The sequence below is a fragment of the Leucopleurus acutus genome (assembly GCF_964270905.1).
Source record: "Leucopleurus acutus genome assembly, chromosome: 7".
NCBI lineage: Eukaryota > Metazoa > Chordata > Mammalia > Artiodactyla > Delphinidae > Leucopleurus > Leucopleurus acutus.
The window spans coordinates 55,116,272-55,143,771 of NC_139150.1; the positions used below are offsets into that span (position 1 = coordinate 55,116,272).

Consider the following 27,500-nt stretch of genomic DNA (forward strand, 5'->3'; position numbering starts at 1 on the left):
ACATATAAGAAAGTAAGTTGCCTTTTTTTACTCACATTTTGGAGATATTTCTATATCAGCACAGTTATATATACTTTCTGCTTTTTGTTCCTTGCCACAAAAAAAAGAAAAAAGAAAAAAGCTGCAATAAACACCTTTGCGGATAAATCACTAGTTATTGGTGCAAAAATAACTGTTGGATAATTTCCTGGTAGTTAAATTGCCGAATCAAAGCACTTAAACCTCTGATACTGTCAGGTTACCCCACCCAAAAGGTTACCCAAATGACATTCTAACAGCATCTCCTCACACCTTGCCTACACTCGGTATTGACAAACTTCAAAAGATTGAAAAAACGGCGTCTCGTTATTTTTATTTAGGTCTCTAATTATGAGTAGGGCAGCAATGCCTGATTGTTAAACGTGCACGTTTTGAAGTCATACGCCCTGGGCTGATCCTACCTCTTCCCCTTAAAATGTGTGACGTTAGGCATAATGGGGTCTATTTCTTCTTCTCAAAAAAGGGGATAATGAGAGCACAAATCTTTACGATTTAAACGAGATACGTAGAAATACACTGAAGCCCTTCCTACACATCCGCTATTAGTGGTACTGTATTTTTTTTATAATTTTTGAACTTTTATTTTACACAGCAGGTTCTTATTAGTCATCCATTTTATACACATCAGTGTATACATGTCAATCCCAAACGCCCAATTCATCACACCACCACAGCCCCCCACCACCACTTCCCCCCCCTGGTGTCCATATGTTTGTTCTCTACATCTGTGTCTCAATTTCTGCCCTGCAAACCGGTTCATCTGTACCATTTTTCTAGGTTCCACATATACGCGTTAATATACGATATTTGTTTTTCTCTTTCTGACTTACTTCACTCTGTATGACAGTCTCTAGATCCATCCACGTCTCAACAAATGACCCAATTTCGTTTCTTTTTATGGCTGGGTAATATTCCATTGTTTATATGGTACTGTGTTTTCTAAAGTCCTGCTCCTTCCAGTACTCTATCTTTGGCATACTCTTCTTCCCAGCCAAGTTTCGCAGAATCCTCGTTGCTCGTAACTCAGAACGAGAGAAAAGTTGTCTCTGTTTTTAAAACTTCTCTCCACTTCAACTGCCGCCACCCTCACCCCCGCTTCAGAAACTGGTTTACGTATCAGTAACGAGTACAGGAATGAATTGCAGTTTTTACACAATACGCAGTGGAGGACAACACTTGGTCCGAACACCTCCCGGCCCCTAGGACCCACCGTTTACTGCGTAGGAAACTCCAGACAACAAGTATTTAATACTACATGACCCTCAGCGCCTGGAGGGTAAATTGGCAGCACTGAAAGGCTTCAGAAAAAGTAGTTTTAAACAAGAAACCATTCGAGACCCACACCCGCCTCCCAAACTCCGGGACGCACCTCCCTCGACCTACGCCTTCCTATACGGAAGTGACGTAACAAGTGGAGTACGTCTTTTTCCGCCGTCCGCCGGTGGCGCGGCACAGGCTGGCGCCGAGCGTGCGTCGGCGTCGCGGCCGGCAGAGGGATTCTGGGTAACGGCCCCCCCGGCTGGGGCGGCTGGCTCCGCGCAGTAGGTTCCGCTCACGGGAAGTCTGTTGGCAGTGGGGATTGTAGGGCCGGGGGCAGCCGGACATGGAGCAGCCTTGGCCGCCGCCAGGACCTTGGAGCCTCCCTCGGGCAGAAGGTGAGGCTGAGGAAGAGAGTGACTTGGACGTGTCCCCCGGTTCTCCTCGCTACCCGCAGCTGCCCGGAGGCGGCACCCAGGTGAGAAGGGGCCCGTGTTCTGCGGGGGGATGGAGAGGAGCCGTCACCAGGCCCCCAGAGCCCTCTGTCTCTGCGACCCTCTTCTGTGCCCTGTTCTGAGCCCCCACCTCCCCCTTCTCCCGCCCCCGACTCCCGCCCCCCAACCTCGGGCGTCGGGAGCCTGAAGCCATCCCATCACTTTGTAGCATCTACTGAGGTCTTCGAAGAGGGTCTGGCCATATAGCCCCAACCTTCACCTCCACGCACACCTTTTCACCTTGGCTAATTCCTCACCCTTGGAAGAAGTTTCTCCCCTCCACCCGTCTTCTGACGGTACCCAGATTTGGGACAGCTCACTCTATAACATTGACCCTTTGTCCTCTTGTGCCTGCTCTTATCCGAGCACTTTATTCTTTTGAAGGCACTAATATTTGTGCACAGTTGATGGGAACAGTGAATGGTTGTATTTCAATAATTCACTGAGCTCCTGACATAAAGATTTGAGATCCAGTTTATTTCACTGACTTTTGACATCTGAGCAAATTCTGTAAACCTTGCTATTGATGCTGGCGTAAATCTCGCCCATTCGCGTGACCATTTTCCCCTTACGTTTCTGATTTTAGTTTTGCTTCACACCATTCTTCAGTAAAAATATATAGGCACACGTTTGCCTTTTCCTGCAGACTTCTTCCTCAGATTCCTGCCGCTACTTGTGGTTTTCAGCCCAGCCTTCTTTCCTCTGAAACTTATCCAAATGTGATATACTGCCACTTAGGATTTTCTTGGTCCTATCTTAGGGAGTGCTTAGGTACTCGTATCACCTTGTCCCGGTTTTTCTCCTAACCTGAGTGTTTTCGAAGTATATTTCAGGATCACGGACTAAACACTAATAGGTTCAATGAAATGGATTATAGGTATTTGCCTTCTAGGCTTCTTGCAAAATGGGGTCCCCCAGGGCTTAACTGAATTAAAACTGTTTTTCTCTAGACTCATCTTGCTAGCTGTTAATGAAAATGAGTGATTTAAATTGTTTGCCAATAAGTGTAGGGTCATCGATCCTATGCCCAGCTCACAGGGTTGGTTGGCTGCACAGAGAAAAATGCTGTTTCATAACCACAGACTGTACTTCGGCCAGCCAGTCACTGGGAAAGTACAAGACATTTTTTTAGGAGGACAGAATGAGAGTTGGTAGGTTGGTAGTCACCCACTAATTATGGATCACTGGTGTCATCTTTATATACGAAATGTGTTATATAAGCACATAATGAATGTGTTACAGAGATAGAAAAAGAATGAACAGCAGCTGCCATTGTCAGTTTTGAAGGAGTATAGAGAGGATAGAAAGGTCTCAAGAATTTCACTGCATTGTGGTTGAATCTAAAGAGTAACCTAAGAGAAACTGAATTTTAAAAATAGCTGTATATTAATTTATAAGCTTATTTAGCTGAAAGGAATTTTAGAAATGATTAGGCTTAAATCCTACATTAAAAGTGATTTCCCTGAGGCCATGTAGCTAGGCAGTGGCAGAATTAAAACTAGAATCCACTTCTGACACCTAGTACAGTGTTTTTTCCCACCTACTGTACTGCCCATCCTGTGATGTAATGTAAAATTTTATTTGTCTGAAACTAACTTTGAATGGTACTAAGATTTGCAAAATGATTTCTAATCCTAAATTAGTTCATGTGTTTATAACAAACCTACTTACTTGTCTTGCTGGATTTAAGTTTTAGAACTTAAGTTTTTCTTTTGGAATATTTGGAAAGAATAAAATATTTAATTCAGTTTATAAACATTTTATAATCTTTATAAAAACAGCCTTGGTGTAATTTTACCAAATATAGGGAAACTAGCTATATTAATGTCATGTGTGATAATAGTTCTGAGATCCAGTTAAATGCAGTTTGGAACTTAGAGATCCTGTTTGGGAATTTTTTTTATGTAAAGTTACATTAGTAGACCTTAATGCTAACAGTTCTTTTTTCAAATCTTTGTTTATTAAAATATAATCAATCATCTCAATACATGTTGGATAGTTTACTCAAATGCCCAAACATAGTCTGTGTAGTCTGTGCAGAAGGATATAAACGTAAATCATTTTTAGAATTTAGAAATAAGATTTCTGTGTTTGATTTGAGAGGTGATTTGAGAATTTGCTTCCGCCTAATTTGACAATGCAAGATATTTCCATTTGTCCTTACCTTTCTTAGTATTTCTTTGTCTTTTCTTACAAAATAAATTATATAGCTTCATTTTTCTCCTCTTCCTAGTCCCTTTTTAAGCATAGCTAGTCTGCAGTTATTCTTAACCCTATTCTAAGGTAGCAAAAAGTAAAAATAAATACCTTACTTGGTTAGTTAGGACCAAGTGGTATCTGGGCTCCAAACCTGCTAAACAAGTAAAACATCTGAATAGCAAGTGTCCACATTCCCTCCAATAGAAATCTAAGTTTGCCTGAAGACTTAGCTAAAAAAGAAGCCTTGCATGCTACTTGTCTTAGAATTCCTAACCACCACTAGTCTATTCCAAGAAGTCGAGTCGTTTATTCATCTAAGATTTATTGCATTCTAGCCCCTCAAGAAGCTGATAGTTAAACAAATAAGCACAGTATTGTGTGAAAACACCACTGTAGAAATATGCATAACTTGGGTGGAGAGGGGCAGGGTAAGAGGGAAGGGACATAATGCTGGAATCTGGGATGGAGATAGGAGGTTTAGGGATGGGGGAGTTGTCACATTGAATGGGGTGGAGGGGTGGGAAGGGGATGTAAACAATAAGCAAACAAGTAGAAGAGTGACTAGGACTGAGTCTAGAGAGATAATAGGAAGTGAGATCATGAGGGACCATGCCATGCCACAGAGTTTGCGCTTTATCCCAAGACTCTAAGAATCAGTAAAATTATCATATTTGTTTCTTGGAGAAATCACTCCAAGTCTAGAAGAGTAGAGAATGGCTTGAAATGAGAAAGAGTATATTTATATAATTAAAGTGTGAAATTACAAGGGCTTGAATAGTGATGCAGATAAGGGAATAGATTGGAGTAAAATTATTCTGAATACCTAGTTTGAAATTGATCTACATTTTGGCTAAGAAATCATAAAGAATGTGCCTTTAGCTTTTGTTTGATAGAACTGAGGAATATAAGGAATTAAACATCCGTCACGATGCTTTACACGTGGTGGTTCAACAAACGTTAAAAGTGGGCTTCCCTGGTGGCACAGTGGTTAAGAATCCACCTGCCAGTGCAGGGGACACAGGTTCGATCCCTGGTCTGGGAAGATCCCACATGCCGCGGAGCACCTAAGCCCGTGTGCCACAACTACTGAATCCTGTGTACCCAGAACCCGTGCTCTACAATAAGAGGAGCCACCGTGATGAGAAGCCCGCACACCACAACGAAGAGTAGCCCCCGCTTGCCGCAACTAGAGAAAGACTGCACGCAGCAACGAAGACCCAGTGCAGCCAAAAATAAATAAATAAAATAAGTTTATTTAAAAAAATTTTTTAAATAAATGTTAAAACTAATTACTGTTGATTCTTAGTAGAACAGAGTCACCACCTAACGAAACTTAGAAGCTTTTGCACAGCAAAGGAAACCATAAACAAGACGAAAAGACAACCCTCAGAATGGGAGAAAATATTTGCAAATGAAGCAACTGACAAAGGATTAATCTCCAAAATTTACAAGCCGCTCATGCAGCTCAATATCAAAAAAAAAACAACCCAATCCAAAAATGGGCAGAAGACCTAAATAGACATTTCTCCAAAGAAGATATACAGATTGCCAACAAACACATGAAAGAATGCTCAACATCATTAATCATTAGAGAAATGCAAATCAAAACTACAGTGAGATATCATCTCACACCGGTCAGAATGGCCATCATCAAAAAATCTACAAACAGTAAATGCTGGAGAGGGTATGGAGAAAAGGGAACCCTCTTGCACTGTTGGTGGGAATGTAAATTGATACAGCCACTATGGAGAACAGTATGGAGGTTCCCTAAAAAACTAAAAATAGAACTACCATATGACCCAGCAATCCCACTACTGGGCGTATACCCTGAGAAAACCATAATTCAAAAAGAGTCATGTACCAAAATGTTCGTTGCAGCTTTATTTACAATAGCCAGGACATGGAAGCAACCTAAGTGTCCATCAGCAGATGAATGGATAAAGAAGATGTGGCACATATATACAATGGAATATTACTCAGCCATAAAAAGAAATGAAATTGAGTTATTTGTAGTGAGGTAGATGGACCTAGAATCTGTCATACAGAGTGAAGTAAGTCAGAAAGAGAAAAACAAATACCATATGCTAACACATATATATGGAATCTTAAAAAAAATGGTCATGAAGAACCTAGGGGCAAAATGGGAATAAAGACACAGACCTACTGGAGAATGGACTTGAGGATATGGGAAGGGGGAAGGGTAAGCTGGGACAAAGTGAGAGAGTGGCATGGACATATATACACTACCAAACGTAAAATAGATAGCTAGTGGGAAGCAGCTGCATAGCACAGGGAGATCAGCTCAGTGCTTGTGACCACCTAGAGGGGTGGGAGGGAGGGAGACGCAAGAGGGAAGAGATGTGGGGACATATGTATATGTATAACTGATTCACTTTGTTATAAAGCAGAAACTAACACACCATTGTAAAGCAATTATACTTCAGTAAAGATGTTAAAAAAAAAAAACAGAGTCACCAGGGTGTACCAGTGACTTTTTTTTTTAAACAACTTTGTCTGTTTTGATTAGGATTAAGTTAAAGGTTATCTATCTGATGTAGTCAGTTTTAAATAGAAATTTCCAATAATAACAACTCAGATTACCAAGGATTGGGATAACACAGAGAGAAAATAGAAACCAAGAAGTGATTACTTCTAAATAAAAGGTTCTTTGAGTGAAGAACTTGCAAAGCAAAGCTCTATAGAGGTCTGCTTTTCAGCATGTTGAGTGATAAGATGATGAACTAGATTTAAGCTTTTGTTCTCATTATTCTGTTTCAGGATTATGAAGACTATAAATCAAATGTTTGTTGAGGTCCCGCTGTATGCAGGACACTGTGCTAGTTGCCAGGCTTTTTGTTGCTGTTAGTTGTCAGGGGAGAGGCACAAATTAACAACGAAGCTTAGAGTCTAGTTGATGAAACAAAGTCTATAATATAAAACTCTTAACTGCAAACACAGAAGGCTGGATACCTGTGTACCAAAAACATTGTACAGAAATCCGTGACTAATAGAAATGTGAACTGTGCTACATAAACATACCTGTTCTGTTGCCTTCTTCATTTCTTAAAAGTACTGTTTTGTTTTGTTTTTTAATACAGATGTATAGCCATGGAATTGAAATGGCTTGCCAAAAGCAGAAAGAGTTTGTGAAGAGCTCTGTGGCGTGCAAATGGAATCTCGCTGAAGCTCAGCAGAAACTTGGTAGCTTAGCACTGCATAACTCTGAGTCCTTGGATCAGGAACATGCCAAAGCACAAACAGCAGTATCAGAACTGAGGCAACGGGAAGAAGAATGGCGGCAGAAAGAAGAGGCTCTAGTACAAAGAGAGAGAATGTGTCTGTGGAACATGGATGCCATTAGCAAGGATGTTTTTAATAAGGTACTCTCTTTTATTGGACCATAATGAAAGAAGGAAAGACTGAAGTGTTTGTACAGACCAGTTGTGCGTATCTGTTAACAAAGCAACAGAATCTTATAAACAGTATTCAGTGTTGACAGTTTAGGAAAAGTGATTGTTACAGAAATGTGTTATCCCCAGTAGTGTCTAATGTGGGTAGTCCTTAATCCAATTATATGGCTACAGCATAGCACACTGAATATAAGCATGGGTTCTGGAGTCAGACTGCCTCAAATCTCAACTTTTCACAGGCTGGCTTTGTGACCTTGGGCAAGTCACTTCTCTAAGGCTCAGTTTCATCAACTATAAAGAGTGGGTATGAAAACTAAATAAGGTAACATCTTAAAAGTAGATAGCATGGGGTCTGGTATGTGGTAAAGTTCAGATGTTACCAGTGGTTTCTGATGTTGCTATGCTTATCAGCTTGCTTTCAATTTTGTAACACTAATGTATAGTTACTGGTTTTATCAAATAAAACAAAGTCTCTCACTGTTATTTACCAGTATGTATTTAGTAAACCTCAGACAGTAATCTGGTCTTAGTGTTACAAGCATTATTGCTGAAAGGAGTAGTAAAATACTTTTGCCAAGTTAGTTTATTAAGAGCGGTCTTCTGTTTCTCACTGGATTACGTATATAGGCCTTATTCTTTGACTTTTGTATCTGAAAAAGAAGTGGGCAATGAAATAAAGTCATTTTCATCTAATGTCTAAAGTAGTACTCTTTCTATTTGTACTAAACTTAACTCTCAAGACTTAGGTATGGACTGCTCATTCTTGTCTAAGTCCGCATTCAGTTTATCTTTAACCGTCATTATTCTCTACACGTAGTGTGTAACACTACTTGTTTCTGCTCTGGCATCCACTCTCAGCACTCCCCCCGAAGCACCTTTAATTTCCTTCCCCTGGACTAGCTCTAGTCCTGCTACAGCAATAAGTAATACACACAGGTAAATGTCTAGTACCACTAGCCCTATCAGTACTTCTTTCTTTAATGGAGATAAATTGTAAGAGTACAGCATGCTTCTTGTAAAAAACAAAAACGTAAACCTGTAAAGTAGAATTGAAAGGCTTCCTTCATTTCCATTTCCCAGAGATGACCACTGTTAACAATGAGTCATATCTTTCTAGACTTTTTCTGTGATTGTACTAATTTATATATTTTTCTTTCCCCTCAACAGAATAATTCTTTCACTGAATGACTCGCTGTCTCTGTATATGTTGTTCTAAGGGATGTGTCATCTTAAGTATTACTTTCTTTCTGGTTTGCATTTATACCCCAAAACTATTTAAAATAGTTTTTTTATTCCAGAGGGAATTGTCAAAACAATGTTTCTTTGTTTATAAAGTTAATGTCTCTTCTGTTAACACAGTGGTCACAAAGAAAATATTTTTGTCTCTTCTTTTAATTGTTTTTTTTTAAAGTTGGATTCTAACATAGCTTACATTTATACCACAAATTAATTAGGACTCTCTTTATGTTCCAGTCATTTGCTCAAAATCGTACATTGATTTTGTCTGGGAGCTTGAGACTTGAGAGGACTGGTCTAGGTCTGCGCTGTCCAACTTGATAGCCACTAGCCACATGTGCCATTGAGCACTTGAAATGTGGCTAGTCCGAATTGAGATGTGCTGTAAGTGTAAAATACACGCCAGATTCCGATGGCTTAGTATCAAAAAAAGTAAAATATTCCATTAATAATTTTTTTGTGTTGCTTACATGTTGAAATGATAATATGTTGGATATGTTGGGTTAAATAGATATGTTATTAATTTCATCTGTTTCTTTTGCTTTTTAATGTGGCTGATAGGAAACTTTAAATTACATTTCTGGCTTGGATTATATTTCTATTGGACAGTGCTGGTCTAGATGGAGAATATATAAAGAAAAAAATGCTTTTATTTTGAAATATGTAAACTTGTGTGTTTCCTGATGTAAACTGTCAGAGAGCTAGTTTTCAATTTTCATTTTTGGCAGTGATGATCTCAAGGTTTAAACGTGATCACATAATGTTCTGAGAAATTGTTCTGCCAGTTTTTCTGGCCAGATAAAAACTTCATCTTCGTCTGTTTTATGACTTATTTAACTGAAAAGAAGCACTTCCTTAATAGAAATTTGTACTTGATTTCAGAATCGAACTGTTTAGCCTCTTTTAAAAAAAGTTTACAGCAAAGGTCTGTTTTAGGTTTATGTCTTATCAAAAATTTTGTTGTAAATATACTCTATATGCTTTGAATATCTGAGTTTGTTTCCAGCAAGAACTCCAAAGATGACAGTAGAGCTGCAAATATTTGATGGAAATGAATAACGCAAAACATAAATTATTCATGTAAAGGATCTTTCTATACCTGCCTTTGATAGGGAAATTCAGTTTTACAGAAGAGTTAATTCATTTGTTTTTCTCTGTTGATTTCTAAAATAATTGTATAATTTTCTACATATATATCACTTTAAATAAGACTAATGAAACTTCATTACAAGAAAATTTTAATTTTTTTTTTTTTTTTTTTTTTTGCGGTACGTGGGCCTCTCTCTGTTGTGGCCTCTCCCGCTGCGGAGCACAGGCTCCGGATGCGCAGGCTCAGTGGCCATGGCTCACGGGCCCAGCCGCTTCGCGGCATGTGGGATCTTCCCAGACCGGGGCACGAACCCGTGTCCCCTGCATTGGCAGGCGGACTCTCAACCACTGCGCCACCAGGGAAGCCCAAGAAAATTTTAATTTTTAACAGAGTTTTACAGATGAATTTAATGATGTAATATGAGTTTACTACATCACCTTTTTATAGTGTGTATGAGAAGGATTGCTAGGCATTCAGTAAGTGAGAAAGAAAATCCAATTAGAATATAAAATCTGATTTTAACTTCAAAATTTTTTCCTTAGAGTTTTATTAATCAGGATAAAAGAAAAGAAACAGAAGATGAAGATAAATCAAAATCATTTATGCAGAAACATGAGCAGAAAATCAGACATTTTGGTAAGTCTACTACTTGAGTTTCCTTCTTTTATAATGTTTGGTATCATAAATATGTGTACAAAAGGTGGATTTATAAAATGGGGACCAAAAAGAAGACGAGTGACAAACTCCAATTGCATAGCTGCTTCTGGCACAGTTGTATAGCTCTTGTTTTAGACTTTTTTTTGGTCGTAAAAAAATAGAGTGACAGAGTAAACTGAATTGTGAAGAAAAGCAAAATTCAATCTATTATTATATAATCCTACCCTCTAAAACATGGTCTTTTTTACTACCTAGATTCTTTCCATTTCCCAACTAGTCTTTGCTTTTGTCTTTTTTCATCTTTGCTTCCTTTGTATCTGATTATTTTATGGTTGTAAGATTAGCATTCATTTTTTTCAGGTTTTGGATATGATGCTATACAATTTATGTAGATCCTTCAACTGTTATTCAGATAAATAATAAGTAATAGAATATAATTTATAATAAATAGTAAGTAATAGAAATACATATACAAAGAACTGAAAAATAGTTTTCTCTGTTGGGGAAAAGCAGTGGGATGGGGGTTGATTTTAGTGAAGGCTTCCCAGAGGAGAAACGTCTGAGTTAGATTATAAGGAACATGTAAGAGTTCTCCATGTAGATAAGGGAGGCAAGGCAACAGCATGTCCAAAGGCAGAGTCGGGAAACAGTATGCTATGTTCTAAGAATTATAAGCAGTGACAATACTGCTGGAGTGAAAATGCTACTGGGAAGTATATATGTGTCAATTTAGTAAACATAGTTTTTATTTGGAGTATGTTAATAAGCTATTTAAATGACATTTTGAGACCTTTTTCCTATTGGTGTTTCTCTCCCAAAGTATTTAGAATTTCATTCATCCTTATGTCAGTATAACGGATACTACTTTAGATTTTTTTCCTTTTTTTGCAGTTTATTCATAGAATTATTTCATAAAGTTTATTCATAAAATTTATTCATTTTTCTCATACTTTTTATTTTTAAATAAATTTATTTATTTTATTTATTTTTGGCTATGTTGGGTCTTCGTTGCTGCGTGCGGGCTTTCTCTAGTTGTGGCGAGCGGGGGCTACTCTTCGTTGCGGTGTGCGGGCTTCTCGTTGCAGTGGCTTCTCTTGTTGAGGAGCATGGGCTCTAGGCGCATGGTCTTCAGTAGTTGTGGCTCGCGGGCTCTAGAGCACAGGTTCAGTAGTTGTGGTACACGGGCTTAGTTGCTCCATGGCATGTGGGATCTTCCCGGACTAGGGCATGAACCTGTGTCCCCTGCATTGGCAGGCAGATTCTTAACCACTGCACCACCAGGGAAGCCCTCATACTTTTTATTTTTAAAAAGTGAAATAAGTTACGTATTCTGTTTAATTCAAGAATAGTGTCTGAAGAAGTAAGCGAAGTTTATTTTTGCAAATATTATCATTCCAGTATTATTTATAATAGAAAAAATGGATATACAGTCATCCCTTGGGTAGATGTTAAAATCTTTAAATAAGCGGACCCCTGAATTATAAGAATAAAAAGCAAAAATTTTGTAAATGCATCTTAGTTGTGATAATGTGAGTTGCAGCTCCCACCTACAGCCCTTATTTCCCAGGCCTGCGCGTTCTGTAGGAAAAGGAGTACCATGTACTGATTACTCTTTCAGAGCATGATGCATCTGGTAGAATAGCATCCCTCAAGGTGCTTTCACACAGCTCGCATTCTGTAGGCCAGTTGCTTTGGAGCCATGGGAAACCTAGTGCATGTAAAATAGTTCCCTCACTTTTGCTATAAACTGAGTGCTGTGGTCAGAAAGAATTTTATTTGGGAAAATATCCCTACCTCACTAGGTGTAGTAACCCACCTGGCACTATAATTATGTGGGTCTTCAATAAAACATTTCACTATCCTATAAAACCTACTGCTTCTGTGTAGTAATGTTCATAAGACCAGTGAATTTCGTGAGCCTGTTGTCTTCATTTCTTTTGCTGTAAATTGAGTTTTGGGGTCAAGAAATAATGTGGTATGGGGAACAACTCATTTAGTAAGACCACAGATGCATTACTGGTAGAAGCATGGCAAAGAGGGAGGGCAATACCAGATCTCAAATGGTCTTGTTCAAGTGAGGAACCACTGGTCCCTCCAAAATGAAACGGGACCAAGATTATCAACCTATTACTTGATGGTTGGCTGGTCCTTCCAGCTTGATGGTTGGCTGGCCTCTTCAATATTGAGGTTTCAGCACTGGTTTCTGCTACTGGTAAATTAGGTATTCAGTGGCTAACCTGGAATACCCTTGATGAAGAGATCCCATGCTGTTGAATCTCTGCATAATCTCAAATATACCACCATGACTCCTTAGTTTATAAAATATTGTACAAACAATCAGATGGCTGTGGAAATATGTGACTAATAAACAGTTGTTTTGCCATTGCATGAGTGGGCTTCCATGTCTCATCCTTTAATATTAACCAGAGCCTTACTGTCTTCAAAGCCAACCAGACCTGACAGCCATTCCCAGATTCACATTGTGCCTGTTTCTTAGTGGAAATACACTTGACTTTTCGCTTTGGGCAAGATATCCTACTTGCCGCAGCCCATTGGATCCCCAGAAATGTTACTAAGGTAGTAAGTAGGCTCCCAAAATTTTCCTGTGTTTTTATTTCCCACTTTCTGGCATGTTTGTTTGTATCATACCAAGACAAATGCATCAGAGTGCAGTAGACCAGTTTGCAGTCATGTGGGATGATGAGATAGTCAAAGTCTCTGGGGACTAAATTATGGCACAGAGTTGATGGAGAGACCTCAGGCAAGACAGTGAAAGTTTAATAATTGTCCCACCTGGGTGGAAGCAGATGTTTCTGGAGTTGTGTGCTTGTTGTAATAGAGGAAAAAAAGGCATTTGTCAGAATAATGACTACATTCATATAATCCTTTGAAGTAAACACATTTGGAATAGCAGCTGTGATTAGAGCTTCTAGCTGGAGGCTTTCCAAACTTGGTTTGCATTCCAGACTCTTGGAAGACATGGGCCTAGAACATGGGAGGTTGTGAAGGGCTGCAAAGGCTTGACACTGTACTACTTTGTGGTCTCATGCGTATGTATATTCTTCAGACTTCCTCCTAAGTTTCCCTTATGGTATCTTTTGATATTTTTTGACTGTCTTTCTTATATTGCTTTTATTACCCCTTGTAATTAGATGGAATTTACCATCTAATGATTAATGGTACAACCATGTCATGGAATATTGTGAAGTACTGATTTTTTCCCCCATATTTATGTTTACTTATTAATTTAGTTAATTCATGTTTTATAAATATAAAATACCAATTTAGAAATAAAGTCTGTTTTCTTTTAAACTTCACAGAAGAGTTTTCTTCAAAGTCATATGCATCTTTGACATCACTGTTTTTATGATGATCAGAGCTGATTTTTGGTGATCTAACACAGTTTTTCATGGCACATCATCTGTTCACTTCCAACCAAAGTTAGCTGTGATTCAGCATTTTTTTGAATCTGTGTGGGATGTTGCCACTGGAGATTTTGTTAAAAGCTGTAAATATTTGCATAGATACTATGTTAGAATCAGTTGTGCTGTAGGTGGATATTCAGTCTCTTCAATGTAATCACTTACATATTGCTTTTCAAAAACACATCAGTATCCTATTTTTGAAAAACATTTAATAAAAGTACTCTTAGAATGTGAAGTGAAATGAGTAGGAAATTAATATGTATGATATGGTTCTAATTTTGTTTCTCTAAAAGTCATTAAAAAATAAGCCAGAGGGAAAAATACATCAGAATGTTAACATTGATTACCTCTTGTAAGCATTGCAGGTGGTTTTTATTTTCTGGATTTTTCGCATTCTTCACAATGAATATACTTTATTTTTATAATCTGAAAAAGAAATATTTTTAAAGAGTTTATCCTAAGAATTCAAGGATGGCTTAACATTAGAAGACTCATTAATGTGATTCACCATATTAACAGATTGCAATAGCATAACCACAGGACTTAGTGATAAGTTTGATGTGGGAGGAATGGAAATGTCAGAAGAATCTCTGAAATACCTGATTGGGTGACATGGAACCTAGGAAGCAATGTAGATGGGCAGGGAGAGAAGAATGGGTTCATTTTCAAATAAGATGAGTTTATGTGCAGGCATGTAGGTAGAAGTAGCTGTCTGGTGGTAGGTGATTGGGAATACAGGAGATCTGGAGCTCAGGATATATTGAAAAATAGGTCATATATCATTCATTAAGAAGTTCACAACCTAGTTGGGAGGTTTTTGGTATATTGACAAATTAAGATACTTAGTATAATTCAAAGGATTGAAATCTTATCATTCTATCAGTATAATGAAAAAAGGAAAGGGAAATAAATAATGAAGTGTATTTGGGGACCATTTTAGGAATCAGATGGAATATTGAGAGCTAAAGGGTGGATTGGGATTTAGACATTCACCAGAAAAAAATATATGGGTGAAGATACATAATTAAAATATTTTAATTTGTCAAAGTAAGGTTTTTCAAGCATTCAGAGAAGTTGGTTGGCTAGTTTAAATGACTAGATTATCCTTAACCAAAAGATTAGCTTAGGGCTTCCCTGGTGGCGCAGTGGTTGAGAGTCTGCCTGCCGATGCAGGGGACACGGGTTTGTGCCCCGGTCCGGGAAGATCCCACATGCTGTGGAGCAGCTAGGCACGTGAGCCATGGCCACTGAGCCCGCGCGTCTGGAGCCTGTGCTCCGCAACACGAGAGGCCACAACAGTGAGAGGCCCGCGTACCGCAAAAAAAAAAAAAAAAAAAAAGGATTAGCTTAATATTTGATGGATGAATGAATGAATGAATTGTTCATATTGTGTTAATAATACCTAGTATTTATCAGGTGTTTACTTTCTGTCAGGTACTGTTTTAAGTGCTTTATATGTATTAACTCCTTTAGTCCTCACAAAAATCCTATGAGTTATTTGCTGTTTTTAGCCCTCTTTTACACATGGGGAAACGTAGGCATAGAGGTATAATAGAACTTGCCCAAGGTGTGGTAAGGCCAATACTTGAACCTAGGCAGTTTAGTCCTAGAGTCATCATGTTAGATTGTGTTACTCTCCATTTGATTTTAAGTTTCTTTATAAATTCCAAAGTAATATGTGTACTTTCTGGTATGTTCTGTTCCACTAAGCCATTGATTCTCTTGATATATTTTGTTCATAAAATTCCACACTCTCCCCACAGAGGTCTTAATGGACTACCTGTAATGTAACTTCTCAATTTCATAATAATTTAGTATGCATTTTTGAAATCAAGTATTGACAATTATTTTTCAGATAAAGAAAAGCTATGGTCATCCTCAAGTGTTAATTTTGTCTCAGTTATTAAGTAGTTTAAAACCTTTAACGTTTAGTGACACCCTTCTTCACGGCCCCTACAAGTGTCACTAACCCTTTCGTATATATCTTTCCTGCAAAAGAAACCAGAATGGGTAGGAATTTGGTGCCTGAGTAAGTCACAATGCTGCCCATGGAGAAGTAAACGGAGAAGCAGTGATCTCTCTGAATGGTTGATAGAGTTAAAAATATTCCCTCTTCAGAAGTTTAACAAAGCTAAGGCAAAATTGCTTTATAGGATTTATTTTATGGCTTCAGGTGTAAGAAATAGAATTATGCTTTCTTTAGCTCTGACCACAGAAATTATTAATTAGATTCTTTATATAATTTGAGAAGTAGTTTAAAGTAATTTAAATAATCATTGTTTCTCAGAATTTAAAATGACCTAGTCACTGTATCCAAAGTGTTGGGGAAGTAACTCTCTAAAGCTTGTAAAACTCTTTATGAGAAAATGCTAAGATGCTTTTTTCCAATTTTTTAAATGAGGAAAAAAAATCATTATTTTTATTTAATTTCCATGTGTTGCTGTGTATTTCTCAGAAAGACATTTGTCCTCAGTTTTGTTTTTACTTGTGTTCTGATGTGGAACTTCAGAAGTTCATTTTGTGTCTAGAGGAAAGATTTATTGCCAAACTATTGAGATAGCCTTATAAAATTTCCATGATGTCTCAGTAACTTTCTTGGTTGGACTAGTCTAAATAAAGCTCAACACTTTGCTGGTTCTGTTAATTACTTGGGTGGTATCAACTTTTTGACCAAATTTCTTAACTAATTTGGGTAAAGATGACAGTACACCTTTAGTAGTATTTGGACTGGTTTGGTATTCTGAAGCAAAATGGCAGCTATTTTCAAATATGCTTAACTAATTTTAAAAAGATTTTGTTTTCTATGTATAAACAGTCATCATGACTAAATGGTTAACATCACTAAAATGGTTAAAGTATATTTACTATTATAACACTTACTGGATTGGTTTCCCATGCTGTTGACATTGTACCATATTATCTTAGACATATTTTAATAAATTAGAAGAAATGTAGTTTTTCTGAATCTTTTATTAAGTCTTTGTTTGCTCAGTGTAGTTTCTTGAGGTTTTGCTTTCTTATGCATCTTTCTAACAGAAAAATTTGTATTCTCTGAATAAATAATATTGAATCTCCTGAAATTATCTGTACTTACTTTAGCCTAGAATGACCAGGAGTCTCTATTTGCCTGGGACTTCGGGCATTCCCCAGATGTAGAACTTACGGCTTTAAACCAATCACCCTACTTTAGCCTGACATTATTTGAAATAAAGTTTGCTATGAATTTTGAAAGCTATTTCCAATATGCTGGGTATTGCTTTATTATTGCTCTTCATTTGCTCTTTTACCATAACATACTGCTATGGTAATGTGAGTTGTCTTTAAAGAGAATCATTTTGAAATACCATTTCTTTGCTTACAAGAGGACAGTATTTGACATTCATGGTTTAATTCTTTTTTTTACAGGTATGTTAAGTCGATGGGATGATAGTCAGAGATTTTTGTCTGACCATCCATACCTTGTATGTGAAGAAACTGCTAAATATCTTATTTTATGGTGTTTTCATCTAGAAGCTGAACAGGTATCATGTGAAACTTGAATTTCTGGGAACATTAGTGGAATTCTGATTTACTTTTTTGTTTTGTTTTTTCCGTTACTTTAAATGAAAGTAGGAAGGTCATTAAATGAAATTATAATTTTGTTTTGTTTTCACATCTACTTGAGCTTACTGTTGGAATTTTTTTTAGTTATTTCAGTTAGCATAGGGAAACTTGTTTCCAATGTGCTTTCCCTGCCTGCCTGCCCCCTCACCTCTCTTGTTCCCATGTATTGATACTATAAACCTTTTTCTTTTTTAACCTATTTAAAAATCATATTTTAAAAATCCAAATAGTAATCACAATATTAAATATATTTCTTATAATTTTAATCTGTTACTTTCAGAAAGGGGCTCTGATGGAACAAATAGCACATCAAGCAGTTGTAATGCAGTTTATTATGGAAATGGCCAAAAACTGTAATGTGGATCCAAGAGGATGTTTTCGCTTATTTTTCCAGAAAGCCAAAGTAAGTAGCTATTTGGTATTGTTAAATGGGAAGGCTAGGTTTTAGCTGAGACCTCTTTTGTCCATACACATCAATGGAAGCCATCCAACCAGGATGCCACAGGCTAATTTCTGTAGATTTTATAAGGAAAAGAAAAATTATATTGTTGTTTTCATGCTAATATAGATTTAAAGGAGCTATATAAGAAGCTATACTATACAGCATGTATGTGAAATTGAGAGCCATTCACATGAATGTATGTATTCAGGAAAATTAGAGGAATGGTTAAAAAAAAATCTTTAGTACACAGAATATTATGCAGCCATCAAAATTATATTTATGAAAAGTTTTTAACCTGAGAAAATGCTTTGCTATAAAGTCAAAAGAAGTGATACATGTTTATATATACAGGATGAAGTCAGCTATATTAAAGAAAAATAGGTATGTCTAGAAAGATTAAATAACATTTCACACTCACTAAATTTACTAATTTAAATTATTACTATAATTTAAAAGTTGTACAAGAAGTAGGGCAATAAGAATTCACATGCACTGACTCTAGGAGTATAAATTGGTATAACCTCTTTGGAAAATTTCCTTGTAAAGTTGAACAAGACAAGTGCTTACAGCGAGAACTTCTCCAAGGTATATACCCTAGAGAAAAATGTCTCAACATGTGGTCCAGGGACACTTGAGGGTTTTCAAGACCCTTTCCATTAGTCCTGAGTCAAAACTATTTTCATAATAATACTAAGATGTTATTTGCCATTTTCACTCTCATTCTCTCATCAGTGTACAGCATAGATTGATACAGAAGCAGATGTGTGAATACAGCTATCTTCTGTTAAGCCAGACTTCTCACTAAATTGTTTGTTTTGAAAATAGTTTTTTTAAAAAAAGTATGTTATAAATGTTAACATGTAATGAGTTTGTTATTATATTTCAGTTAATATATATTTAATTCCTCAGTTTTAATTTCTAACACATAAGTATTGATAGATATAGCCCGCATAAACAGGAATTCTTTAGGTTCCTCAGTAATTTTCAAGAGTATGAGGGAGTCCTTTGACTATAAAGTTTGAGAACTGCTGCCCTAGAGACACTCATGTATGTGCTTAATAGAATTGTTCATAATAGCAAAAAGTCTGGGAACAACCCAAATGTCTGTTAACAGTAGAATGAATAAATTGTGGTATATTCATTTGGTAATATACTAATCAGCATTGGCATGGATAAAAAGACAAGAAAGCAAAAAAAACCAAGTCTTAGAATGATATATCTGGTATCATTTTTTTAATTTTATATTTTTTATAAAGTTCAAAAACAAGCAGAACTAAATATATTGTTGATGATACATAAATTTTAAGCAGTAAAACTGAAGAGGCAAAGGAGTGATTAGGACAAGTTACAATAATGGTAACCTCAGAGAGAGATGGAATGCTCTTTGAAACTCATCTCTAAGATACTAGTAATGATCTATTTCCTAATTTTTGTGGGTACATAGTGGGATTTTTGCCCAATAAATTGTACGTAAATATTTTACATGCTCTTTTTTGCATATATGATACATTTTAGCATACACAATTAGAAGTTAGAAGGAAATATACCAAAAGTTTAATTTTGATTATACCTGGGTCGTAGAAGTATAAGTGATTTCCATTTTCTTTTTCATATACTACAGTCAACATATTTCCTTTTATAGAGAAAAACATTGTGTTTTTAAAATAAAAAAAAGTAGTGTGGCAGCAGTCCTACCTTCTACTTCTACTGTTAAAATACAAAATTTTCCCAAGACAGTAGTTTTAATGAGTAAACAATTTTTTTAAAAAATAAACTTATTTATTTTTGGCTGTGTTGGGTCTTTGTCGCTGTGCGCGGGCTTTCTCTAGTCGCAGTGAGCAGGGGCTACTCTTCGTTGTGGTGCGCGGGCTTCTCATTGCGGTGGCTTCTCTTGTTGCAGAGTACAGGCTCTAGGTGCACGGGCTTTAGTAACTGCAGCACGCAGGCTCAGTAGTTGTGGCACCCAGGCTTAGTTGCTCCACGGCATGTGGGATCTTCCCAGACCAGGGCTCGAACCCGTGTCCCTTGCATTGGCTGGCAGATTCTTAACCACTACACTACCAGGGAAGCCCTTAATGAGTAAACGATTGAGTTGGTATTTTAGTTAGGCTTCTGATGACTATTCTAAATTTTCACTTGACACATAGGCATTAAAAAAAAAAACATACTTTCTTTTTTCATCTTACATTAATGGATATGTTTGAACTAGTGCTTAGTAAGATAATGGAACATAGTCAAACTATATGTATCCTTGAAATTTACTTTGACAAAATAGAACTGAACAGCTATGCAGTCTTAGATCTTAACATTGTGCTCTTAATAATTTCTTTTAAATTAAGGAATAACTTTCATGAGGTGCTTGCTTTGTGCCAGGTATTATTCTAGGCACTTTACATGGATTAACTCATTAAATCCTCATAACATTTTATAAGGATTTTTATTTCTTTTTTACAAATGAGAAAATTAGCATAGAGAAACTGAGCAAGTGACCCATAGGTTGCTTAATAAAACAAAAATCAATCAAGTCTCTCTAGATCTAAATCCCTAGGCCTTAGGCATGAAGTAAGGTCAGCAGTTGTGTCACTTGATTCCTTTAATGGTTTGCTACATAACCATTTCAGAAGGACTACTTTTGGATATGAAGGCTAACATTGCATGTGTCCACACGAGTACCATATATTGACTAAAGTGAAATGCTATAATATAATTAAAGAAATGATTCCTAAATTCTTAAAAAGACAGAATGGCAGCACAGAACATTGTCTGCATTATTTGTATAGATATCGATGCTAGTAACTAATCCATAGGTTTTAATCCAGTTACACAACGTAAACTACATTAAAGAAAAAAATCGCACTGCAGATGAATGGGCCCATTGATATTCAGGAATGAGGCTTCGACAAAATCTCTTCCACCACTTGAACTTAAATTCTGTGATCTATTGTGTAGGATGTGCTCTGTGTCATTTTTTAATCTGCAAAGGAAACGTTTATAATTGGAGGCTACTGCCAAAAGGATGTTTTGCGTTAAGAATTTTGCTTTATATTATATACACCTTGGGAGAGAATTCCCTTCCCTCAACATAACTCATCGTACTTTTTTCTTTCCATAATCTTGAAAAGAAGGTACTTCCTTAACTAAAACACTAAGGTATTTTCATAACGAAGTTGAATGTTGAGTTTAATTGGCTTTCATGGCTTTTACAAATAGGGATTTTAGGGTCAGAGAATTACTAATAACAATAATAGTGTTCCCTCATTAATTGGTAGAGAATTAGAAGGTTTAAAGAATATCCCTTGGCTGTTGCTTGGCAGTGGGAAGAGGAGAGGAGAAAATGAGAGGTTAAATGAGGACTATTTTGGATCCTGTCAAGAATATAGATAAATCAAGAGAAATACAGAGGAAGCCTACCTTCTTTCATTTTATTAGTGTGTATGTGTAAAGACGGGTTGTTTCTTATTAGTTTGTTTTATTTTGCTGAAGCAGAGGGAAATGGAACAAACCAATCTTTAATATTCATATGAAACAGGCAGTTTTCAGAAATCTGACAGAGATCTTGGTGGTTTCTACGTTGAAACTATTCACCTCATCTTTACTTCTTCCACTTCAGGCCTAATATATGCTTGCTAGAGTTTACTCTGTGGTCTGGAAGTCTTGAAAAACACAGTCTTTATTTTTTGTGTTTTGTAGGCAGAGGAAGAAGGTTATTTTGAAGCATTCAAAAATGAACTTGAAGCTTTCAAGTCAAGAGTAAGACTTTATTCTCAATCACCAAGTTTCCAACCTATGACAGTTCAGAATAATGTTCCCCATTCTGGTGTTGGATCTATAGGTTTATTAGAATCCTTACCACAGGTAAGTTGGAAAAGTAAATATTTATTTTATAAATGTATTAGTTTACATAATTTTTGTTCTTTTGAACTTCTCTTTCTTCTTATACATTATATATGTGTGGTCATTTTAAATATTCTTGCCTCAAAAGATAACTCTGAGTTTCATCTCATGCCATGTTTTAGCATTAAATCTTGTTCATCTCTTAGGTATTTAGAGAGATACCAAATTCCATTCCTTTAAATACAGAAGGGATGAGGACCACCTAAGCATTCTTAAGGGCAAGTGTTACCTATTGATCATCTCAATCATAAACTTCTCAAGATGGCTCCTGAGGAACATCTCCATTCTAAGTAGAACTATACTGTTAAGATTTATTGAGATGAATTAGCTTCAAAGCATATGTCCAAGTAGCAACCAAGATGATCTGTTGCATGAGTTTAGTAGTATTATCTTTTTGAATGTTGGTGTTGCCTACCAGATGTAACATTTTACTACAAATTAATGTAACTTATGCTAAGCTGTTCTTTATGGTAATATTGGCCAACTCTTTGAGCCCCTTGGAAATCTGCTATTAGAATAAGCTAAAACCATGTCACTAGTGTGAAAGAATTTATGTCAAAGAGGAGGTTGGACCACAGGTCTGCCTGATTCTACTTAGGATTACTGTTTTAAGTTATTAAAAGTTACTGCCCATTTTGGTTCTAGTAGCATTTAAATTGAACCAGTCATCTCTCATTTCTCATTTTCAGGCCCTAAGATTTTAGGAACAGCTTTAGCCAGTTTAGCCTGTTGCCTACACAGTGAAAGGGAAGTCTCACTCAAAAGGCAGTGTGGGGCTTCCCTGGTGGTGCAGTGGCTGAGAGTCCGCCGGTTTGTGCCCCGGTTCGGGAAGATCCCACATGCCGTGGAGCGGCTGGGCCCGTGAGCCATGGCCGCTGAGCCTACGTGTCCGGAGCCTGTGCTCAGAGTGGTAGAAATTGAGATTTTCAATATCTTGACCTTATGTATCTATAATTTCACTATTCTGGTTATATGTATTGTAGGCCAAAGGGACAATTTAAGGAAAGCAATTGATCACATTCAACTCAGCCAAACATATTATTTTCAAGGATAGAAATAATTAAGGTCCGATTTTTAAATAATTAGTAATGTTAACCCTTAGTTAGACATGTAAGCAATATTCTCTCTCAATTTGTCCTACACATTACCTCTTAATGCTGTTTAAATAAAATGAAAATTTTCTCTTCAGTTCTGTGAGAAATAGCCCATAGGGACGCAGTCTTTCCAAAGGAATTTTATGACTAAGTCTCTGTAAGTTCAACATATAAACCTCCTAAAACTAAGGTGTTACATAATGAATGCAGAGGAAAAGACTTTTGAAGGATGTTGTTGATTCTAAACGTAAGAGGGAAAAGATAAGATTTCAGCTAGATCCACAGAAACACTGTTATTTGAGAGAAGGATAAGATGATAGATAGGATAAGATGAGAGACAACCTGAGGGACTAAGTTGTCAACTGAGAGATTTGGAAGAAGAGCTTAACCATAACAATAACATCCCATTTTTATTATATCAGTTTATAAATTGCAAAACACTTTTACATGGTGTCTCATTTAATCTTCTCAAAAATGCTGTGACACATTTTCATTCATTTTATGGATGAATAAACTGAACCTCCTGGAGGTTAAGTAATCTACCTGAAGTCAATACAGTAAGTGATGGAGCTAATATGCTAATCCTGGATTTCTGTTCTACTCCATTGCTCATTCATTCTCCTACATCAGGGGTCCTCAACTCCCGGGCCGTTGACTGGTACCGGTCCGTGGCCTGTTAGGAACTGGGCCGCACAGCAGGAGGTGAGCGGCGGGCAAGCGAAGCTTCATCTGCTGCTCCCCGTTGCTTGTATTACCGCCTGAACCATCCCCCCACCCCTACCCCGGGCCAGTGGAAAAATTGTCTTTCACAAAACCGGTCCCTGGTGCCAAAAAGGTTGGGGACCACTGACCTACATCATAGAATATTGTTGAATCATATGCTAGAAATAGGACAAGACACTCAGTTGTGTGCTCTTGGGAGGAACTGGTCTCTGGGACAAGAAATGTTTTGAGTATGTTATTAGATGAGAATATAGGGTAATCAGTGGAATTTAAGTGTACATTAGGTTAGGTATATTGATTGCTTTTTGTTTTTTTAAGTCTCCTCATGATGATGTCTTCAGTTCTTAAGGAGGTGGGTAGATGAATTCTAGAGAATCTCTTTAGCCAGTTCTAATACTCAAAATTCTCCATGAAAATCTGGAGCCTAGTCTTAATAGAGAGTAATTGTAAGCTCTGTTCTGAAGGCCTTTGGAATTGGGCCTGGATGGTCAGAAAAGATCTTAGCACTCTGTTTCTTTGGAGAATGGGATAATGTAACAAGATTATTAATAATTTTTTATAAAACTTAAATTTGGATAACACTTTAGCTTTTAATCTCTTTTTTTAATTGACAGCAGTCTCGTGAAATAAGCCAAATACCATTATCATTAGCTTTGAGAGAACTAAACCAAGGCCTCTTGGACAGAGATATAAGTAACAGTTACCTTAGGCTTATCCTGTATACTAGCTTTTAATGTTATTAAATTTTGATGAATTATTTTCTCTTTGAGGATGGCATTATACTAAGTGGAAGAGGCAGGGTTAGAACTGAGGTCCAAAGTTATTTTAGTGTTCCAGACCTCAGTCAGTTATTTGTGCCACTTCCTTCATAAAAACCTGATTGAGAATAATCCAACTAACTTCTGGCTTACTTTTTGATTTTTACAATAAAAGAATCACAAAGTATTGTACTTTATTAAGGAGACCTTTTGAAAACCCTGCCTCCCTTTGGTATGGGGAGGTTTAAGATATCTATGCCCTGTGTGGACTGTTTTCCTCATTGATGTTTATTAAATAAGATAAACAGATGAAAGTAGGTGATACATAATAAAACTCTAAGTATGAGCAGATATTCAGAACAACTGATAAAACTGAATTCTTGGGGAAGAATTTCCTAAAGTCCTAGGTCTTAAGGGCTTAGGTCTCTATTCATGATGCTGTAATAATAATGGGTTTATTTTTGCATTTATTGAATAAAGTTTTCTGTTCCTAGTTTTAGAAATGAACAAATTAGAATGTTTTTGAGTTCTGCTGTTTAAAAAATAAACAAAACCTAAATTAAACTGTTCTTTTGTTTTCAACTTTTTAAATACGAGTCTAAGTACCTTTCAAAAGATTAACAGTTTCTCACTTGGGTTTGTTTTAACCTTTGAGAAACCAAAATAGACTCTGAAGATAGCTATAATATTTACTTAGTAAATATATTTTTTCCTTATTCAAGTGTCTTTGTAATTTTAGTATTTACTGTTATAATTAGTAATCTTCGTAATACATATAATACATTGCTGGCTTAAAGCCATGTTTATCTTTTAAATTATCAGTAGCTATGTACATATAATCATATGGAAGATATAGTCTTATATGATTAAATAATTAAAATTATAGAGTTTTGTTAAACAGAGGAAAAAGGTAGTGTTTATTACATTTCTATTTTTCACATACATCATTCTCTCTTTATCACATCTCTTTGGATTAAGTGGTAATAATCTATTTAATTTTTTTCTTTATCTTCTTGGGTTTCAACCCAAGTCTGACTTCAAAGTCCATCTTTTTTCCTGTTCTGCTATACTGCAGAGAAATAGAGAATGCAAAACTGAATATGCAACTGCATATACTGACATAAAACTGATTATCATTCATTCATTCTTTTTTCTTTTCAGAATCCAGATTATCTTCAGTATTCTATCAATACAGCTCTCTGCAGTTTAAACTCAGTGGTACATAAAGATGATGATGAACCCAAAATGATGGACACTGTATAATTTGGTTAAGACTGCTGAAGCCAAGTGCTATTTTGTTACAAGAAAGGAAGAACTTGGCTATTTTCTTGACACTTTTATGGGTGCTGCACTTTATTTTTGTTCGGTTTTTGATGGGAGGGAAAACAAAGAGTACTGAAACGTTTTGTAAAATTTTTTTCATGTGCTGCTAGGTTTTTTGTTTTTTTTTTTTTTTCTGAAGAGAGGAGTGGTACCACATGTTGCAAGAAGTCAAACTGGACATTATTTTGGTTTTTTTAGCTACTAAATTTGCCTTTAATCTTATTGTTCTCAATTTTGGAATCAAAGTATGAAAATCTGCACAAATGCAATGTTTACAAGAACTGGTTGATTCTAGGAGGCATCTGCTACAGTCTTTTTATATGGATATGTACATGTCCTACTCTACAAAAATGATTAAAGATAAAAATGTACTTGTATCCTATTGCTAATTTAGCTGTCAAATCTGGTGTTTCATCATATTAAAAGCAATAAATCAGTAGTTGATAATCTACTTTACTAAGTAAGCGGGGTGGTACAAATTAAAACAAAGTATTTCCCCTTAAAATAATATTACATTTGTTTTTTCGGCACCATCAGTTAAATCCTTGACTATAATATCAATTTTATATAGATACTAAATTTATCCCCAAGTATTCTCAGAACTATATTCCTTAGTAGTTGATTTTACCCTGTTGACATTTTAATATTAGGGTTATATAGTGATATAAAAAGTGATAAAGCTAATACAGATTTTTTTTTTTTTTTTTTTTTACTGAGAGGAACTTCAATCTCACTCTTAATTTCTTTATTTGACATAGTCTGGGATCTCTCAGGGAGCAAGTTTTAAAAGAATACTAATGGCCTGTAAGAACAAATAGGGAAAAATAATCTGATTTTTAAAATTGTGGTTATTGTTTGTTTTACTCTGATATGGCCCAAAGACTTTTTTAAAAAGGCAAGAGAAATCTTTTGGAGCTAACTACATATTTCTAAGAATTTGGTGATCCTTACTGGTAATGATGGCTTTTACTACATTTGTCATTCCTCTCTTTAGCTCAGTTACCATGGAATGCTTCTGAGCTTTACTACTTCCTATATAATTCACTTTAAATATGCCAGGATATTTGATTATTCATTTTATTTGGAATGAGATGACAATGTTAATTATTCTGTCCTTATTATTTGAGGATTAACCTTCTGACTTATAGGAACATGAGCTTTGATTTGAAACCAATGTAGTCTTTGGCTCAGTCCCATTGAGACTAGTAGCAAACATTTAGAAGATGACTAAATGGGATTTGGACTACGCGTCTCAATTTGAGAAGCCAGGTAACGCCAAGGGACCCACATGGTGATCAGACCTGTTATCTTGGCCTCATTTGCACCTTGTTTTAACTAATCTGAGGTGATAAGGCACTTAGTACCCATAGAAATGGACTGGAATTATTGAATCTACGTATGCAACATCACAATCTTCCTGGTTTTAAGAATAAAGCTGTTTTTGTGCTTTTGATATAAATACATACTCTATAATAAAACGTTTGACTAATTTATATGGTAGTATTCATCAGCCTGAATTTTTTTTTTAACCAATGACCTAGTTATAGAAGTTTTTTTGTTGTTGTTTTCTGTTTTGGAGCAAGCTCTTGCTTTTTCCTATCAAATGGAGAATGAACATAGGAATAAAATCCCCAGTTTCACAGAAATGTAACTTGAACCATTACTTTTCATTCTTCTCACTTTTCCCCAGGATTTGCCTGTAAGCTTTAAAATTGTTTTGAATTTCATTTTGCCTTAGGTTAGAGGTATTAAAAACTGAAGACTGGAAGGAGAGAAATTATCAACCAACTGAGTAAACTATTCTGGAAGGATTTTTTGGCTTTTGTTTTCTAAAACAGAAGAACTATTTAAAATTT

The 27,500-nt window shown here is 36.3% G+C and overlaps 1 protein-coding gene across 2 annotated transcripts; it reads left to right on the top strand.

Moving 5' to 3' along the window:
- Positions 1–1,559: 1,559 nt before the first annotated feature.
- Positions 1,560–27,352, top strand: CDC37L1 (cell division cycle 37 like 1, HSP90 cochaperone). Of its 2 annotated transcripts, XM_082842539.1 has the most exons (7): positions 1,560–1,774; positions 7,088–7,369; positions 10,268–10,361; positions 17,213–17,328; positions 17,691–17,813; positions 21,543–21,707; positions 25,483–27,352. In XM_082842539.1, the coding sequence occupies exons 1-7, from the start codon at positions 1,643–1,645 to the stop codon at positions 25,582–25,584; spliced, it is 1,014 nt and encodes a 337-aa protein (XP_082698665.1). In that variant the 5' UTR covers positions 1,560–1,642; the 3' UTR covers positions 25,585–27,352. The 2 variants fall into 2 exon arrangements, with proteins under 2 accessions (XP_082698665.1, XP_082698664.1); XM_082842538.1 differs by lacking the exon at positions 25,483–27,352 and having other exon boundaries at positions 21,543–22,056.
- The last annotated feature ends 148 nt before the right edge of the window (positions 27,353–27,500 follow it).

What these genes read in the sequence shown, in the direction of transcription:
- CDC37L1 (XM_082842538.1), top strand. Translation starts at nt 1,643, where the DNA reads ATGGAGCAGCCTTGGCCGCCGCCAGGACCTTGGAGCCTCCCTCGGGCA. An exon ending in TGCCCGGAGGCGGCACCCAG is followed by an intron (nt 1,775 to 7,087) that starts GTGAGAAGGGGC and finishes TTTTTAATACAG; the next exon opens with ATGTATAGCCATGGAATTGA. An exon ending in TATTTTTCCAGAAAGCCAAA is followed by an intron (nt 17,814 to 21,542) that starts GTAAGTAGCTAT and finishes TGTGTTTTGTAG; the next exon opens with GCAGAGGAAGAAGGTTATTT.